Consider the following 18911-nt stretch of genomic DNA (forward strand, 5'->3'; position numbering starts at 1 on the left):
AATATTGCAGAAAAACTAATTGTGTGACAAACAAGGCTATCACCTGTCAACACGATTTTTACTCTGTGGATATAATGTAAACAATATAATGTCCAAAGTTTTAGGGAAGACCCCTGATTAAACGGAGGGCTGTCATGTTGCTGTGCTTTTGGATAGATTTGATTGAACGGAAAGAATAGACACACTTCCTCAAAAGTGCAAGTATCAGAAGCTAATCCAGCAATCGTCAGAGTGGGATTTCTCGGGCCATTGCTTCAGGAATATGCTGGTATCGTAGTTTTATTACATGAATACTGGGTTCACTGAGTGTAATTAACAACTATAAATAGTGTTAAGCCGTGTAAACATTACATTACAGCTAGTGTTTTTAAAATGTAACACCTGTGCAAGGGTAACCCAATTAAAAGAGTTGAACAAATCTGGCGGACATGAATTGCTCTCATTTCAAATTCCAACTGCCAAGAGTTCTTTTGTGTGCACGCAAACGTGTAGGCTACACGGGACCTCGGTTGTTCGTTAGATACCGGGATCGAACCGGAGCACCAGTGCCTTACTCATTGAGCATCCGTGGCATCGTGTATCTTTAACCCTCGTCATAAAAAAGTGAATTACACAATTTAAACCCCTTGTTCCTTATCAGGTCATAGAATGTTTATTGTCATCCACTGGTCCTTTTCAGGCCATAGAATGTCCCTTGGTCCTTCTCAGGTCCCTTGACCCTCCTAAGACCATAGAACGTTTATGGCCATTTAGTAACTGTTTCCGACGAAAGTTAAAGCGTCCTTGGTTTACAAAGAAGCACCGTTAGAAATTAAGGGATGAAAAAATAAAAGGCGGGGATGAGGGACGTATGTATCAGGACTAACACTGCTTATACACCTTTGTAACACACCCTGTGTTACACTGTCTGCTAAACGGCACCAATAAGAATGGGTAGCAATGTCCTTCGTCACGACCGTTAATTATTCGCTTCACGTTATATTTCGAAATGGATTTTAAATTAGACATCTCCTCCATGGACTCAATGTGACGTCAATATCACTACAGGATACATCTCAACTGCAAAGTTTATAACAGATAAGCATAAGAATGAAACATCTATCGGTCTCCTTCAACCCCGCTGTAGCCACAGCGGCTAATCCCCGAAAACGCTATGTACCTCTGTAACCCTGGTATTATTTAATCTGGTGTATTTAGCACTAATTTCTTTCACATTCGTTTAATATCAAATCTTTCTTTAAAAATTCGTAAAAATCATTTGAAATCACCAAAAATCATCCAATTTGTACTGGTGTAAAGTTTAAAGCTGACCATTTAATTTTGATAATGAGTGTCCAATTTACAAGTATTTAATTTCTCGATCACTGTTAAAAAATAAACAACCCAATCGATTATTGATGTACATAATGATTAATTTTTAAACAGTGGTCAGGAAATTTTAATTTTAATTTTAAAAATACTTGTAAATTGGACACTTATTATCAAAATAAACCAGTCAGCTTTTATCTGGACACAAGTACAAATTAGATGATTTTGAGTGATTTTAAATGGTTTTTATGAATTTTTAAACAAAGATTTCATATCAAATGAATATGAAAGAAATTAGTGCTAGATGCACAAGATTAAATCATACCTGGGTTACAGTGCGTATTGTCCCTCTAGGAACGACGAATGGTGTCTGATTAGACCCCTTTCTTCTATTAGTGTTTCACGCCCCCTTACACCGATGGTTATAATAATATCCCAACCCCACTTAGACTCTCGCTTACCTGTCTCTTTTATATCCCTGATTTCTGGAATGAGCGATTTATTTAATTATTCGGTAAGTTAAATTAAGCTAGAAGTATGCATTGTATGCATACCTAATTTGTGACTGACCTACCAAAGTACAAATTTCCTTATACAGTATGTATATAGAGAAACATGCAAATTCGCTGAGATTATTTCCTAATTTGGACAGCTGTATATATTGAAGGCGAAAATTTCAGTTTGAAAAAGAAATGGTGGTTCTTGATAAACGAAAAGGAAATGACAGTAATTACCAGTCTCTGTATTTTGTTACCGGTAGCATTACATTGAGGCCATACTATTGTTACACCTTGCACGAACTTGTTCTTTTGAAAGCCTATTGATTATGACTTTTATTGTTCCATATGTAGGCGTATTGTACGGGGTTTACTAGGTTCCTTTCTTTTTTTTTGAATTAAAAATATCATTGCTGTTGTTTAATTTGTTTTGTATAATTCAGACACATGTAGTTATCTCTACTGTCTGAGCCTTTGCAACATAATTATATGTTTTATAAAACGGGAAAATTTGAAATATGATTTATAAGTTTATAGTTATCTCTACTACCCCTCAGATGTGTATCTGTTGCTCCCATTACACGTAGAGGTTTTTATGTGTCACGATTCATATTGGCGTTGATTCTACAGGTCAAATTTAAATTATGCTAATTATATTTTCTGTTTGGCATTAAATGGCCGCAACAATAACATGAAGATCGAGGCATTTACATACAGAAACCCCGATCCATGAGACAGATGAATAACATCTAATTTTGCTTTGGTTAGGCGGCGTTTCAGAATTAGGTATCTTTGCGATTGAAAAACTGTTCGGTATGATAAGATTGAGATTTCAGTGTTCCACTCTTCACTATTTGTAACATAATTACTTATTTCCATGCAAACTGTGATGATATGTGTTGAAAATTTACTTGCTCAAAGCCCCGAACAGTGTATCAATTGTAACCGTGACAAAGAATTATCACGGCTACAAATATTGCAGCTACCCATTGCTATGCTAAGATTTCTTTTGTAATTTGTTACGCTTAATGTAACTTTGAGGATGAAGTATTTTTAAATTCTCCCATGTTTGCATTCAGGATATTTGTCCAGACAATATTCTATAGCCATACATGTCACAAACATCCATGGCTACGAAACAGTCGCTATCATTTGGATTTTGGGGCGATGTATTAGCAACATCTATGTTATCCCGAGTAAAAAATTTTACATTTAGACATAAATGTTATGTATAAGAGATATCTTAATTAGCAGTCCATTTACTGTCAATTTACTAAAAGTTTACACAGATTGACAGCAGAACGACACTTTTGCTTATGTGATCGCAATAAACCCCAGTTACCATTATAGTAGATATAAAATATGTGTCGTACCATTATCAATTACAATTAATATATGTAATTGAACTGAACATTATTTGTGCAGGATATCTTATAGAAGTTTGTTATTGTTTATTTACCACACTGTTCTTCTAAAATACAGGTTTAAATGAAGCAGGATACAAAGTTTACAACAGCTATGATATTACAAATATAAGTACTAGCATTAAGTCTAGATGTAACTCAAAAATAAAAAGTCGTTCGGTTTCTTTCAATCCACTCAACTCACTCTAGCCAGAGAGTCTAACTGCTGGAAACGTTACTCGTCTCTTTCTAAGAATTCTCATGAGTCTGCCAAGCCCGGTCTAGTTCTGGTCTGTAGTTTATATCGTCTGATATCTCGTATTAATTAAATGATTAAATGAATATGTCCAATGACGAAAAGAATTAGTCAAATATGGATTATTTAAACAACAACTGAAAACTACACTTAATACATTAAATAGTTCGACAACCGGCCTTAACTCCAGGTACATCTGCAATAGATCCTGTTTTAATCATAATTTAAAAAAAGAAAATGTATTTTAAAAAAAAACGAAACACGTAGCCTAAAAGAGAACGCTTTAGGCAAGGCTGTTACCATAAAAAATTTTATTACAAGTTTTGTGTATGTAACCGTAATAAACTGTTCGTCGTTCATATTAGTGGTTCATATTAAATGTCCGGTGACCTCAACTTCACAAAGGGTTAAATATTCTGTGGGTTTTGAAATTCGAATCCACCGGCCAATAGTTGACTTGTCACACTCTATGGTTCTGATTATACAACCAAATTCTCCTGGTATAAACTTACATAAATTATTTGGAGAATCCATGGATGGTGTAGTTTCATAAACCCTGATACTCACGTCTGATAAACGATTTCCAATCACTGAAAGAAATCGTACAACGGTTAACTTTCATTGCTAAAACCACCCTCGACGGTAATTTTACCATTTTTACATATTGGCTATCGGCGAATCCCCCCCACCCCCACCTTGCATAGTTGTAGAATTTACTCTAATATTTCTCGATCATCGTGAAATGATAAAACCCATACAATTGAATACGTTAGGTACTATTTACTTGTTTTGTCTGCAAACACTATACCCTTGATTTAAACTTTGACCTAGACGTCGCACTTACAAGGACACCGTGTATCCTATTTTGTGGGAATAAGTAACTCTGTTGGCAACTGTTGTATTGAAATGTTTTTAAAAACCCTGTTTATAATGAAGTACACGTTATAGTGATAGTTTTGTGGTAGTATATTTATAAGCTACAGCTATATTGTATAGTTTGTATAATTTACCTTGTTTACCATCAACTCAGCTATCGTTATATTGTAGTTTGTACTTTGTTGATCATCAACCCAGCTTCAGTTATATTGTAGTATTTAATAACTTACCTTGTTTATCATCAACTCTATTAGCTATGGTTACACTGGTTATATTATAAAGATCCTGTAAATCTATCTGCCACCAAGGGTTAAAGTCGCCAGCTGCCGAATGTGTACAGGTTTTGTAGGTTAACGGTTTGAGACCGTCGTTAGCTCTAGACGAACGATGAGCAGCTTCCCGAAGTGAACTTTCCGACGTTGGTTTGCCCAGAGCAATATTTGGTCCCCCTTTAAATAGGAAAAAGGCATTATGAGACATAGTGGACAGCATGTATTTTCTAAATGTAATGAGGTTTAATGTCCAACCGTTCTGCACCGACACAGTGAGTATCATATGATTATTTATAAAGCATTTATATGGAAACCGTCACATTCTATGATGGATTTAAATGGATTGAACAGAATCACCATCCAGGCAAATTTAACTTTTAGAGTATACGCTAGAGAATAAAACTCAAAGATCATAGTTTAAGTAAAAGCTAACGCACTTAATGTTTTAGTTTTAGGGAATACACTTGCGTAACTCTTTCTTAACATATATAGTTTGAGCTGAAGGTTTCAGAGAGAGAGAGAGAGAGAGAGGGGGGAGAGAGAGATGGAATTTAATGCCCACACGACACAAACTAGGTCATTTCAGGACTAACATGGTTCAATTTTATTTTAATAATTCGATTGCGCGTATGGGTCTTTAGCAGTGGGAGGAAACAAGAGCACCCGGAGAAAACCGACGAGGTTGGACAGGCGACCCTACTCTTGTCACGTACAACCGCGGAATCGAAACGCGCCAGTTGTTAATGACAGATCTTATGATATAGCGTGAACGCGCTAACCATTTGGCCATCCAACCCCCTACGCACTAATTAGAAAATCCTTTTGTATACTGGTATGCTATAGAATATTACCTTAAACTTGTAAATAATATGACAGTATTATCTTGATTTTTTCTATTTGTCGCACTTTTTACAAGAGTATGAGACAAATTAGGATTTAAAAATAACATCTTGAACTAACGTCCCCAGCAAATCGATTATATTGACAGTTATTCTATTTTATAGATTATTATATCTAAACAATGACTGAACAGAGGAATATTGATTGCGTGGCGTAAATATAGAGTTAGATGTTTTGACAAGAAAGTCAAGTGGCGTGGTTTTAATTCCCCGCTTGTACATGGCAAGGGGTGGGGTCGTATGTCCAACTTCACCGGTTCCCCCCCCCACCGCCATTAGTTTCCTTCCATTGCTAAATGTCTCGGAGAAAATCCACGAGTTTGGAGAGAGAGAGAGAGAGAAATGGGGTTTAACGTCCACTCGACACAAACTAGGTCATTTCGGGACTAACATGGTTTAATTTTATTTCAATAATTCGCTTGTGCGTTGGGGTCTTTAGCAGTGGGAGGAAACCGGAGGACCCGGAGAAAACCCACGAGGTTGGACAGGCGACCCTACTCCTTGTCACGTACAACCGGGGATTCGAAACCACGTCAGTTGACTCAATGACAGGCCGTATGATACAGCACGCACGTGCTAACCATTCGCCCCCCCCCCCCCCACGAGGTTGGAAAGACGACACTACTTGAAGCAAACCTGTGATAGATAGGTGGTTTGAATGTGTTTATTATCATTAAATCCCACAGTCTGTGAGTGCGAAGGCATCTTTAAGTGTATTGAAATATATAATGAAAAAGTCAGTCAACTTATAAAAAGTAAATCATGTACCAACGCTACAATACGTGAATATCAATATTGTTGAAATGGCTTTGTAAGTTCTATATTCGATCTAATATTGATTTCAATTTTTAAATTGCTCCAATGTTGCATCTTCTTGAGACTTAAAAAACCCCAGCACTGTTCACAGGAAACTAACATATTAAAATAGATTTTCTAAGCAATTCAACTACAGTGCGTGTTAATACCTATGTCAATAATCACGTCTGGATTTCATAAAGGATAGCACTTGTTGGTGGGGGTGGGCTGGGGGACAAAACAAAATCAAACATAAACTTAAAATATAACTTAAAATTGAAACTAGACTAAACATGAACAGGCAAATAATACAATTATTAATGGAAAAGACAAATCGACAGTTGATTATGTAAATGGAAGACCCAACAGTTCTTTATTCAGTGTTCTGAATTCTTAGTTCTTAATTTATATTCCTTAATTCTTATTTCTTCATTTGTTGCGTATTTTAAAACATTTCTTCCAATTCATCTAACCTGAACATTACGATGACAGAGAACGCTGGAGGTGAGCCGAAATCAACCTGGCACACAATTAGTCACTATACAATAAGGTGAAATATTAACATGGTTGTAGATTCTATTGATTATAAGAGATTTATTTATTAAAATTGTATATCTTACCAGGAAATAATTTACATGAATATAACTGCTGTCCACCACAATAAGACGTGTCGTTCACTGTAAAATATGAAAATAAACAAAATCAAGAAAGCATTACTACCAATAACGACAATGGTTAATATCGTTTAGGGTAGAGGCACCGACGAACATGTACGTAATACGCATTTACTTAATCTATTAATGCTAACCAAAAGCTTCATGGTGGTGTGTGGTGATTCATTTTCTAAAATCAATGTAGAATAACTTACACATTTTTCCTAGAACTTCTACTTCACAAAGTGTCAAAAATCTCGAATTCTGAATGGAAATTTTCAAAAATCTTCCTGACACCCCTTTGTTACACCTGATGATATTCTTGCCTGTGTTGAAATTCGGAACAGACGCACAACAATTTGGAACAGCTGAGGGATCGTTGGATGGATCGGTTGAGAATAATTCATAGTTGACATCGTGAAGTCTTTCAGCTGTAATGAGGTTTGCATTATAAATGTTGGCAATTGTCTTTTAAATGTCTTAAAAGCCGCTGAAATTCCATTTGCATTGGAGTACAATATCTAATTCTTCATGACCCAACCCAAGCTAAAATGTACGCGATTTGATTATTTGACATGTAATTAAAAAATTAAGATATCAACGATAATCACACGGCTTGGATTCAATCAGATTTACAGTGTGCTATGAGGGAAATTTTACCCGGGCAGCGGCGCAACGGCCTACTCTTATATCGAATTCCAATTGCCAAGGGATCTTTTACGCGCACTCCAATGTGTATATGGGACCTCGGGTTTTCGAACCATCCGAACGACTAGACAGCTGTCATTGTCAGGCACTCCGTCCTGCACCCCTGACAAGGCGAAACCACGCCGGAAAATCTCGATGAACATTCTCGGTCAACACGCGGGAGCCACGTCCATACTAGCAAGCCAGCGTCTTATCCACTTATCCACCGCAGCTCCCCTAAATATATCAGACGTATATTGACGTAAACTGATTGTCTATGTGTTTTTTTTATAACGAGTGAAACAGGGTGTGGAGAAAGCTGTTTGTATCTAGTCATACTTACGATAGTCATCAGCATTATATACCACAACTATCTTGATCATATAAACATATCCTAGATCTACCATAAACCATGGATTGAAGTCGGTGGAGGCGGTTTGATAACAAAATGTAGTCAGATCATAATTTTGTGGCGTGATATCCCCGTCTACTGCCTGGTCACTAGAACGACCATTTACAAGACTACTGCTAAACGTTGGTTTCTGGTGGGCCACGTTGATTCCTTCTGTGAAAATAAAATTAAATTCATGCGGTTTTTTTTGTCAAGTTTCGAGTACAAATATTATTTCATTCTCACTCGACAATCCGAATGTTAAGTCTAGGAATTGTGGTCCAAGAGAGTTAGTTAATTTCAACTTCGATGTAAAATGAAATGAAATGGGGTTTAACGTCCTACTGTTCTGCTCCTATACTGGGCTAATGAAGACGGGCATACGCCATACAGTGTGCTATGATGGAAATTTTGCCGGGCAGCGGCACTATCGCCTACTCTTATATCGAATTCCAACTGCCAAGGGATCTTTTACGTGCATCCCAATGTATACACGGGACCTCGGTTTTTCGTCTCATCCGAAGGACTAGGCAGCTGTCCTTGTCAGGCCCTCCGTCCTGCCTATGTAAAATGGAATGATAAGAATAAAGTAAATGGAAATAAATTAAGGTCATATAGATTGTATAAAACCGAAATAGGCACTGAAAATTATGTGTGTAAAATTAAAAATAATTCACATAGGAAAACACTGTCCATGCTAAGATGTGGATCATTACAATTGAGAATAGAGACTGGTAGGTATAAAAAAAACCCGAAAATGTATCTGAACGTATATTTACTGTGATAGAGGAGAATTTGAGGACGAAGAACACTTTATTTTAAACTGTGATATAAATACTCACCAATTAGATATCACTGAAAAAAACTTTTGTGTTGGATCTCAACACAAGGACTTGTGTTAAATGTAGTCAACACAAGTTTGTGTTCTTTTTAGTGTCTTAACACAAACCTTGTGTGCATTTATAAAATCTTGTGTGTTTTCTTTCTATATTATTTATTACGCCGAATTTTAAGATAACATTTATTATGTTACTTTTCATATTACTATTTTTATTTATTGAGAAAATCTGAATGCGATTGGGAAACTGGCTTGGGGATCTGGCTTAGCCTACATGTAAAACCACTCTTCCTGAATTTTTTTGAATGTCGAAGTATTCACTTGATTTCTTTTTTGTTTTAATATCTCTAATAATCTAAAACCTTATATAAATTATTACAAACATTAAGTAGAAATCGATATGTATGTATAGTAAGATACATTTAATATCTCTTTTAAAACAACGTATTTTATAACAGTATACGGATATAAAGAGATCGAAGTTTTAGTCAATCATTGTCTAATTATTAACTATTTATTTGATTAAACATAATAAAAGATCATTCTGATTCTACTCTTTGTTTATTTTCACATGTTGTCTCAGACAATAGACAGACAGGTTATTACAATGTCTGCATTTGGAAGAGTTTGATTGATATTGCCCCAATAAACTTGACACATCAAAGAGAATGGTCGTGGTATGTGAAATTACAACAATGGTGTTATATCTACGTTGTATAAAATGTTTAAATGGGCGTGGAAATAGCCGAGTTAATCTTTTTATTTAATTTAATTGGTTCTTTAACCGAAATTTGACATTTATTACTTACCTGTAAATGACCAATTAAAATGAATTACTCTAAAAAGGGAAGAAATATTTATTGCAGTATTCTTAAGCAGTGTTATTCCTTCCTGGATTATTATCGATTAATAACATAATCCGATGTTAGAACCACCTCAAAAAGTGATATTTGTTGTGAAAAAGTATGTCCAGAAAAAAAGAATATCAGGTTTATTATTTTTTATTTTCTAATACAATGTATTTATAACGCAAATTTTTCGTTTCGGTTAAACCAAACTATACGCATATTTTAATTGGTCGAAGGACGTGTAGTCGGGCGGACAAACTGAACAAACAGTATATATATTTCGAGGTATTTGAGGTGAGCTAATTCAATATTAAATCATAACCGCATGTGCATAATTGTGTTTCTGTGTGATTAGATATTCAAAAAATCATTCATAGGATACATCTTCGACACTATAGTCAATCCTGAATTGCAATGGTTGTTTTGTGTTATGGGCGCCATTTTGAAAACAGATTTGACCTACATATACTAAAACTGATTGCGTACCATTTTTCAAATTGCAGTAGATTTAGCAACACAATCCAACGATAGTGCAGTCTAATTGCTTTAAAAGAAAATCTGTGTCTGCGATATCACCTCGGTGGAAGCGGACGTAAAATACAACTAACCCATCATCATGTACAAAGACCTACAATAAAATCCAGGGGAATTAGGGAAATCATTCATGTATTTTCTTTATGAAAAGTAGCTACTTCAATTTATAAATGCCTAGTTGTCTTAGGGAAATAATAATTCAGACTTGAAATCAGTTATATTCATGATATGCTGCATTTATTCAAATCATATTTATCTAATTGCATAATAATAAAAAACTTGACTTTTATTATTTTATTTCTTTGGGCCAATAACATGGAACATTGGTAATTGCCTTGTATCACTGCAAACTATAAGGCATCGGGAGCCTTGAGCAGAAATAATAACAAAAGTTAAGACTTTTTAAATACCTATATTAAACTTAATATGTTTAATATGGTTCTCAGATATGTTTCTGTGTACAGACTGTACAAAACACATTTATACACTTGCTGTTAGGTTATTTTGCCCTCAGAGAGGCAGGTGTGTAATCATCAGAAACAGAGGTAAACTTCAAATGACCCTAGATATTTGGGTAATTGCTTGGTGTGGTTCTAGATATAATGCCACCAAACTGGCCATTTGGTTCATTGTGCAACTTGGTGATGCATGGAATTTGAGTTTGAAAGAGGAGTAAGCAATAATACTGCCTGACTACTTCCCCTTGCATTGACATGTAGCCATACATATGAGTCTCAAAATTTACCCCCCCCCCGCCAACAACGACTCAATAAGTTATTTTTATTTTATTATTCTGCCATCTAAATAACTCTGTACCAATGACTGGTATGCCCAGTAAAAACCAAATCGAAACCCAATTTGTTTATAAGTGTATTTATAATCATCACTTTTATATTTTTCAGAGACTTGAACATTCTTGGAGAAGTACATGTATTTAGTAAATCAATACCAAAGAAAGAAAACAAATTCTGAATATAAAGCCATCAAATTCTTTTATAGATCTTATTGTGGAAACCCAAACGTTATTTGTCATCATTACTTTTTATCGCTTTTTTTCTGGTTTTTAATGTCAAATACCAAACTATCTCTAAATATTGTTTCATTATATAGACTGCAGTGCAATCCTTAACATTAAAAAATTGGTATTAAAAATTGAAATATTAAAGAGGAATTATCAATAATTAATAGTAACAGCCGATAATTATAAAAATGTATTATTGTATGATGAAATCAACCTTTATTTTCAAACAATTAGTGAACATTTCGATTGTTGATTCCTCATTTATATGCAATGGTTTTATTCATCAATATTTTCTTTACAAATTTTTAAAATTATCCATTTTAATTGATTTATATGCTATATTTATTTTATCTATCTATGATTATTTCAATTTAGTGCATAATTAATGTATTTAGTGTTTGGTTTGGTTGTTATTAAATTTTGCTATAGTTAAAATGTATGTTTTGGGGGCATGGGATATAGGGATATTGTGTACATATCTATTATATTCTCAGTTCTTTTTAAGGTTAATTGTAAAAAAAATTAAATTGTATAACACAATTTTATCAGTATTGGAATTAACTTTGTTTATTAACCCTCGAGATGTTTGTTTAGTATTGCTTTGGCATTAATTTAATTTTTCATTTCATTTATTGAATAAATATTAATTAACAAACAATTATTTTTATGTTATTTATCCAACATTACAGTTTAAACAGAACAAACGGAGGGGGTTGCATGGAAAAAAGTTGCTATACTGGATATGAATGGTAAAATACAAAACAAGTGTTTGTTGGTGGTTATACACAAGTTTGTATGAATTAACACAAGTTTCAGACATTTCAACATCAGTTCCGGGGGTAGCGACAGCCTCTCCCATAAGTAATAAAGTAAATAGAACACTCCATGATTTTCAGGGCTTTGGTCAGCGATTACAAAAGTAGGACCAAACTAACTATGGATTATGATTTGTATACGTAATTTCCATAAATCCGATATACTAGCGGCTTCAATTTTCTGTTTACTACAATATAATTCAGGTTGGTTGTTGAACACGTATTTATAATAATTGCAATTTAAAAAAAGAGTTAGTGGGCGTCCATTTCTCTAAAAAAAAATAAAAAATACTTTGATGTCAAGTATACTGGTGTTTTTAAAACCATTTGCCTTAAAAACAGTTGTTTCGGTTTCGCTTACACTCGCTGCTACTTTCATTGAAGGGTAATATTACGAAATACTCCAAACAATTGTCATTCAGGAAACGTTAATAGAATATCGGTTTTAGCGAACATATTGGGGGAATATATTTGCATAGGTGGGTGCAAAAATTGTTTCCATGGCCGTTCTCGAAATATCAAATCGAAATGAACTGGCGTGTACGGTCTTACCTATTACCTACTGGGCTAATGATGGGCATACGGCATGCATTGTAGAATGGAATCGGGTTTAGTATCTTATCAAACAATACGTCGGTCATTTTTAGAAAATGAAATGGAGTTTATTGTTCTACTTCTACTTCGGCTGGGCTAATGAAGACGGTCATACACCATACAGTGTGTTAGAGGAAAATTTTGCTCTGACAGCGGCGCTACGACCTACTCTTATATCGAATTCCAACAGCAAAGCCTCCCTGGGATGTATGGGGTTATCAGAATTACTTCGTATGTCCTGCGTGTCGTAAAATGCGACTAAAGGGACCCATGTAATGTGGAAACGTGTCGGTGGTGAGTGTAATCCTGGTGTGTGTGTGTGTGGGGGGGGGGGTAGCCTGTGAACCCCTTTTCTGTAACACATTAATTTCGCCCCTGGTTCACCTAGACGAGAGATCAGAGTGGCCCAGATGAATTGTTTTCCCTTACTGTTTGATGTTTGATTTGTTTAATGCAGTTTAACCTTTTTGCCTTGCAGTATCGTCTTTGAAGCGACGGCTATGGTCAATTGGTTAAAGCCTAAGATTATCTCTTTACTTTGTCTGAGTATATTACTTGGTGATTGGAGAGCAGCCAGTGATGAATTTTAGAAATTGATAAATGGAACTAAACAACTTCGTCCGCCACAGCGCGGACCGACGGATGTAATATTTGATATTTCAGTTAAAACTCGCCGAATTTGTTATAGGTTTCTAGTTCTTGAGAGTACCAATGAAACTTCATTAAGTAAACAATCACCATTCTTAATTGCCAAGGGTCCCACCGGTTTATCAGGTGGACCCAAAAGCGTTAACAAAATGAGGAATGGTTGAATGTGCTAAAAAGCAACATAATTGTGTTAATTAAAATCTACGACTTTAGCGGGCATTCCTGTAAAGGTGACACCACATAACAGTCTAAATTTTTCTACGTCTCAGGAAGAGATTCCCTCCTCACAAGGTGAAACCATGGATAAATATATTTCGATCAAGCGTAATGGAAACATCATCCAAACCAATACCTATATCCTGACATTCAACAAACCAGAATTGTTAAAGCAGGGTTTCTCTCGATTCCAGTTTCCCCTTATATGCCAAACCCATTGTGTTGCTTCCAATGTCAACGCTTTGGACTTAGTAAAATCTATGTAAGGGTAAACCAATTTGTGCACGATATGGCCAAGATGGTCACGAAAGTGAAACTTGTCAACGTGAACATCACTGTGCCAATTGTAAAGGGTCTCATTTTCCGTACTCTGGAGATTGCCCTTTATGGAAAAATGAGAAACAAGTGCAGCAGTTAACAACCGATAAGAAGATTTCTTACCCTGAGGCACGGAAATTGGTTGAGTTTGCCACACCATCGTTTGGCAGCTTCTGGACTGACACAATCGTCTAAACCTCTCATTCTAATGAAACCTAAATCAATTGCTCTCGACACTCAGACTATTCGCCTGTTGAGCCAGAGGCAACAGAGGAGATTGTGCCCGAAACTTCTCCTCCTTCCCTTCAAATGATGGAAGCCACCAACTTCCCCTGCAAAGGGTGGGAAACCACGAAAATACACTAAAGACCGACCGTCAACTTCGAAGGCCGGTTCAAAATTATTATTCGTCCGTATCAGGAAGGTTCAAGATGATCCTGTCCAGACCAATAACAGGTTCGGGAATCAGGGCAATATGAGGTATGTTATTGTAGAGATTCACGACCCCAGTACTAATCAACACCCCAAAGGAGCACTCTTGATCATCTCATTAGATTTGAAACGTTCACCAGGAACGCATTCATCCAGAAACACCACTTAAATTCCATTCCACGATGGGCAACTGATAATGGATTTCGACTTCCGAAATCCAAGACGGTGTGCAGTTTTGTCACAGAAGAGTTTTATATCCTGACCCGGAGCTTACACTGGATGGTAGTCCCATTCCACTTGTACAATAAACGAAGTTCTTAGCCCTCAACATATTGAGAATCTTATCAAACACTGATTAGGGAGCAGACCATAAGGTCTTGCTCATTTAATAATATCTAAACTCAATTATGAGTGTATTGTGTATGGGTCGGCCCGCGAGTCTTATCTCACCATACACAACGAAGACCCTAGAATCAGTTTAGGAGCATTCTGTACGTCTTCAATGCACATGCACAGTTTATACGTCGAGGCACAGGAGCCCTCATTGTTCGTCAGACGTGATAAACTGACACCGCAGTGTGCCAAGAAAATTGCATTTAGACCATTTCATGAACATTTATATAAGCTGAAGCCTAACGTTACAGAACATAAGCTCCATGGTGTTCCAATCTCTCTTTCGAGAGCTACGATCTAAATATGGTGATTATTCTGTGATGTACACAGATGGTTCGAAAGATGGTGATCGGGTAGCTTCGCCTACAGTGACACCATCTGAGACCATATCTGTTGCTCTTCCACCTTCAGCTTCTGTATTTACAGCTGAGCTCCAGGTCATACTTTGGCTTTGGATTTCATTTAATCATAATCAAAATTAAAACATATAATCTGTTCTGATTCTTTGTCCTGTTAACAATCAATAAATAATCAACATCTTGAACATTGGCCTTTGCTGGCTCCTTAGTCTTGTGGATATAAAATGGAACGACCAAGAGATCTTCCCAGATCTCATTTTGTATTACCATGTCATGATTTTAAATCATCGATAAATACATTTATATATGACCGCTGACAGCGGTCTTGTGAAATAACAGGCACAAATAAACTTCGTCATGTCAAGCTTCTTCTTGGAGATTGGGCCAACTCCTAAAAAACAACAGGGGGATGAAGCTGTTTTGTGTCGCTCTCGCATTGGGCATACTTTTTAAACCCACGTATTGCATCTTGAAGCGAGAGCCTCAACCCGAATGTGAACACTGTCATGTCCCTTTGACATTTAAGCACATTTTGGTAGAGTACATAAGATAAAAACATTACCGTTGTCAGTCAATACCACAGTTATTTTCTCAACTGGAACTGTATAATAAAGTGCTAGCATTTTTAAAAACGATAAACGTTTGTTCAAAATTTTAATTGTATATATTTTATCATGTATTACGTATGAAAAGGGTTTGATATATTTTTTTTTATTTATAATCTCTGTGATATTTGTTTTTATTTACATACGTAAATACATTTCTGTGATGTTGTTTTAGTTTGTCTCGATAAATTCACCATATGTTTGGCGCAAAATTCATTCCAACTGCCAAGGGATCTTTTACGTGCCGGCCAATGTGTACACGGGACCCCGGTTTTTCTTCCCATCCGAATGACTATACGTTGTTCCTTGCCAGGCCCTCGCAGGGCTAGAAATTCGTCATTTTTTGCGAGAATCTAAGAGGATTCTCATATATAGCATCTGCGCGAATCCTCCGAATCATAATTAATAATACTGTCTAAAAAACAAGATTGTGTTTATTGTGTTAATCTAAAACATCAAAATACAAGAACAAAGATACACATAGAACAATCATAAATAGTGTCAAAAGTAATATCCAGAAAATGCCTTAGTCAAAATAAGTTGATATGGCACCATAGAGCGATATATCGGTTTTTCGATATAAAACCGTAGCAGAAATAAAAACCGTCAAAAATACCATCTTCAGAACAATATTGAAAAACCGAACATACCGCGATTTTTCTGGATGATATTTAACATAAATATTGAAAAAAAGTCTCCCTAATTATGTAATTTACGATATTTTATTGCTTTATGATAAATAAATAGCAACAAATACTGTTATAAATTCCTGAGTTTTCATTCCACAAAGTTAGCAAATGCCGATAGAGAGCTTTGTTTACGTCACGTGACTTCTCGTTCACTTTTCCACCCGACCAATACCATTAGAATTAACCCTGCTTGTATTCATTGACGAAATGTTTATACAGATGCTTTGATTTTCCAAAGGCATCATTGATTTTCAGATTGAATTAAATTTCAATAAAGCAGTAATATAAATAATGCCAACTGTATTGAGGGTTCCAGTAGGCTGATTATCTTTCACTTTCAGCGTCGAATGTGTCATGGCGGTCCGTGATCCGGAAAAAAAATATTTGACTAAATCAATGGACACTTTTTTGACATAGTACTTATGTTTTATATTATAATTTAGTATTTTTGCATTACATAATGCATTTTCAAGACGGTATGCGCTTGAATGAGAAAAAACGAGATTCCTAGGGTAAATGAATAGCATCCAAGTTGATTGACTTTTTTTTTTTATTAACAAGTAATAATTACCGCGTTTTAATTCAGCCAACGATACCACAGTGATGGATTCATTGGTTTACCAATCGGCTAGATTATATGTCAGTCGTTAAAGCCGACAAAATACAGCCGATACTGACCGACATTCAATAGTCTGACTCGACAATTCTCCGAGATTATTTTTTTTTTTTTTTTTAGAAAAATTTTACGCGAAGCCTTGTAGATTCGCACGGTAAGCTCTTGCGAGAATCCTTGCGCGAATCAGATTCGGAGATTCGCGTGAATTTCTAGCCCTGCCTCGGTCCAGCACGACTGATAAGGAGGAACTTTCTCGGCCAACGCGGTGATCATAATCGGGACCTTCAGGTTAGCTAACCAACGTCTTACTCACTAGACAACTGTGGTTCCCTGGTCATTTTGAGACATAAATGAAATGAAATGAGGTTTAACGTCCTATTGTTCTGCTCATTTTGAGACAAACATATGGACGACACCAATCAGTCTAGCAGTTGCCAATCATTACAAAAGAAGGCGAGGATTGAAAAATGAAAAAACTAAGTTTTTTCGCATCCCACATCAGTATTCGTACCTGGTAATACTTGTCTATTGTTTAGTTCGTGGCAGCTTGACTCAGATTGCTAAGTTGGAAAGTGTGCCCTCACGACGGTGCTACGGCCTATTATATTTTCATTTTCCAACTGCCAGAGAATCTTAAGCATCTTGGCGTCCTTTCTTGCTAGAACCCCCGCCCTGCACCCCTGGCCAGTTCGCCATCTTCCTAGAATCCCCGGCTTGCACTTCTGACAAGTCCGCCACCTTGCTAGAGTCCCCGCCCTAACAAGTCTACACAGGAGTGGAAAGATGGATGAACCTCTCGGCCAACAGAAGAATCAAACCTTTTACCTACCAGTTTTCACAGAAAAAACCTTGGTACCAGTATCATTTATCCAGTTCGCTGTTTCGTTTAAATTTGTGTTGTAAAGATGACATTCTCGTCTGTTTTTGTTGAATGTGAATGAAACACACCAAGTTCTGTCTTTACAATTTTTCCCACAAACTCCTTGCATATCAGTATAAAATAATTGTGTAGATAATGACACGAATTTATCAGCGTTAATTAAATTAAATTTTAGCCAAGCACTGTTTGCGTCGCTGATTAGTTCCTCAGTCAAGGTAGAAATCACGAAAACGTAGAGTAAATACCAGCAATTCTTCTTGAACATGTTAAATACCTTCATTCCTGTTTGATATTCTTCAGTTAACTACATGTAAATGTATCGAGCCCATAACCGTGTCGAGCTATCACAGGTCTTCCAATTGATTTGTGTATAACATTAAAGGGAACAACACATGTGCATGGATTCTACACATTGCCACATATAAACATTTGACAAATGTAGGGTGCCCCGTGGCCGAATCTTTTCCCTTCTAAAAGTTGTACTCGACACGTTGAATGTGCACGCTTCAGTGACGTAACTCTAATTGATTTCAGACGAGTCTCGGGCTCTCTTTGTGTCTATAAATAGCCACAGCACGTGAAATTCTCAACACTTGTAATAACTATTACAGACGTAAAAAATCTATTGTTGACGATTCTGAATAGCAGTAATATTTAGCTTTTCGGTTATTACTGCAGCTTTAGAAATTACGCTCATTTTATTTTTTAAATTGCTTTATTATTAACTGGACCGTTAGGAGTGTCATCTTTTGATTTAGTACAAATAATATCTCTGAATAACGCGGGTTGGGCAGGAAAATGATACTAGCAGTAGTTTCATTTTACTTTTACAAGGTTCTTAAAACAATTGTTGTGTCGCCCACCGGGCGTTATTTGTAAATTCAATTTCTTGTTCTAGCTTTCTGTCATGTTTCGTAAAAAAAATAGTCTTGATTATCCCGGCCTATCAATCAGACGGAGAATGGTCGGTAGACTGGTTAAGTGAGACTAATTTCAAAACAAGGGCACGTAACCTATTTTTTGCTCAAAGGTGTTTGGATGTCATGGACGACACTCCGAACCATTTTT

The 18911-nt window shown here is 36.1% G+C and overlaps 1 protein-coding gene across 1 annotated transcript; it reads right to left on the reverse strand.

Annotated features, from left to right (window-relative positions):
* Positions 1-3289: 3289 nt before the first annotated feature.
* Positions 3290-18483, reverse strand: LOC126829589 (uncharacterized). The gene is made up of 6 exons (XM_050559542.2): positions 17793-18483; positions 7990-8211; positions 7175-7390; positions 6927-6983; positions 4571-4789; positions 3290-4054 (listed from the first exon to the last, which is right to left on the reverse strand). Exons 1-6 carry the CDS (start codon positions 18121-18123, stop codon positions 3834-3836), a joined length of 1266 nt encoding a protein of 421 aa, XP_050415499.1. The 5' UTR covers positions 18124-18483; the 3' UTR covers positions 3290-3833.
* Between the last annotated feature and the right edge of the window lie 428 nt (positions 18484-18911).

This window comes from Patella vulgata, chromosome 8, assembly GCF_932274485.2.
Source record: "Patella vulgata chromosome 8, xgPatVulg1.2, whole genome shotgun sequence".
Lineage (NCBI taxonomy): Eukaryota > Metazoa > Mollusca > Gastropoda > Patellidae > Patella > Patella vulgata.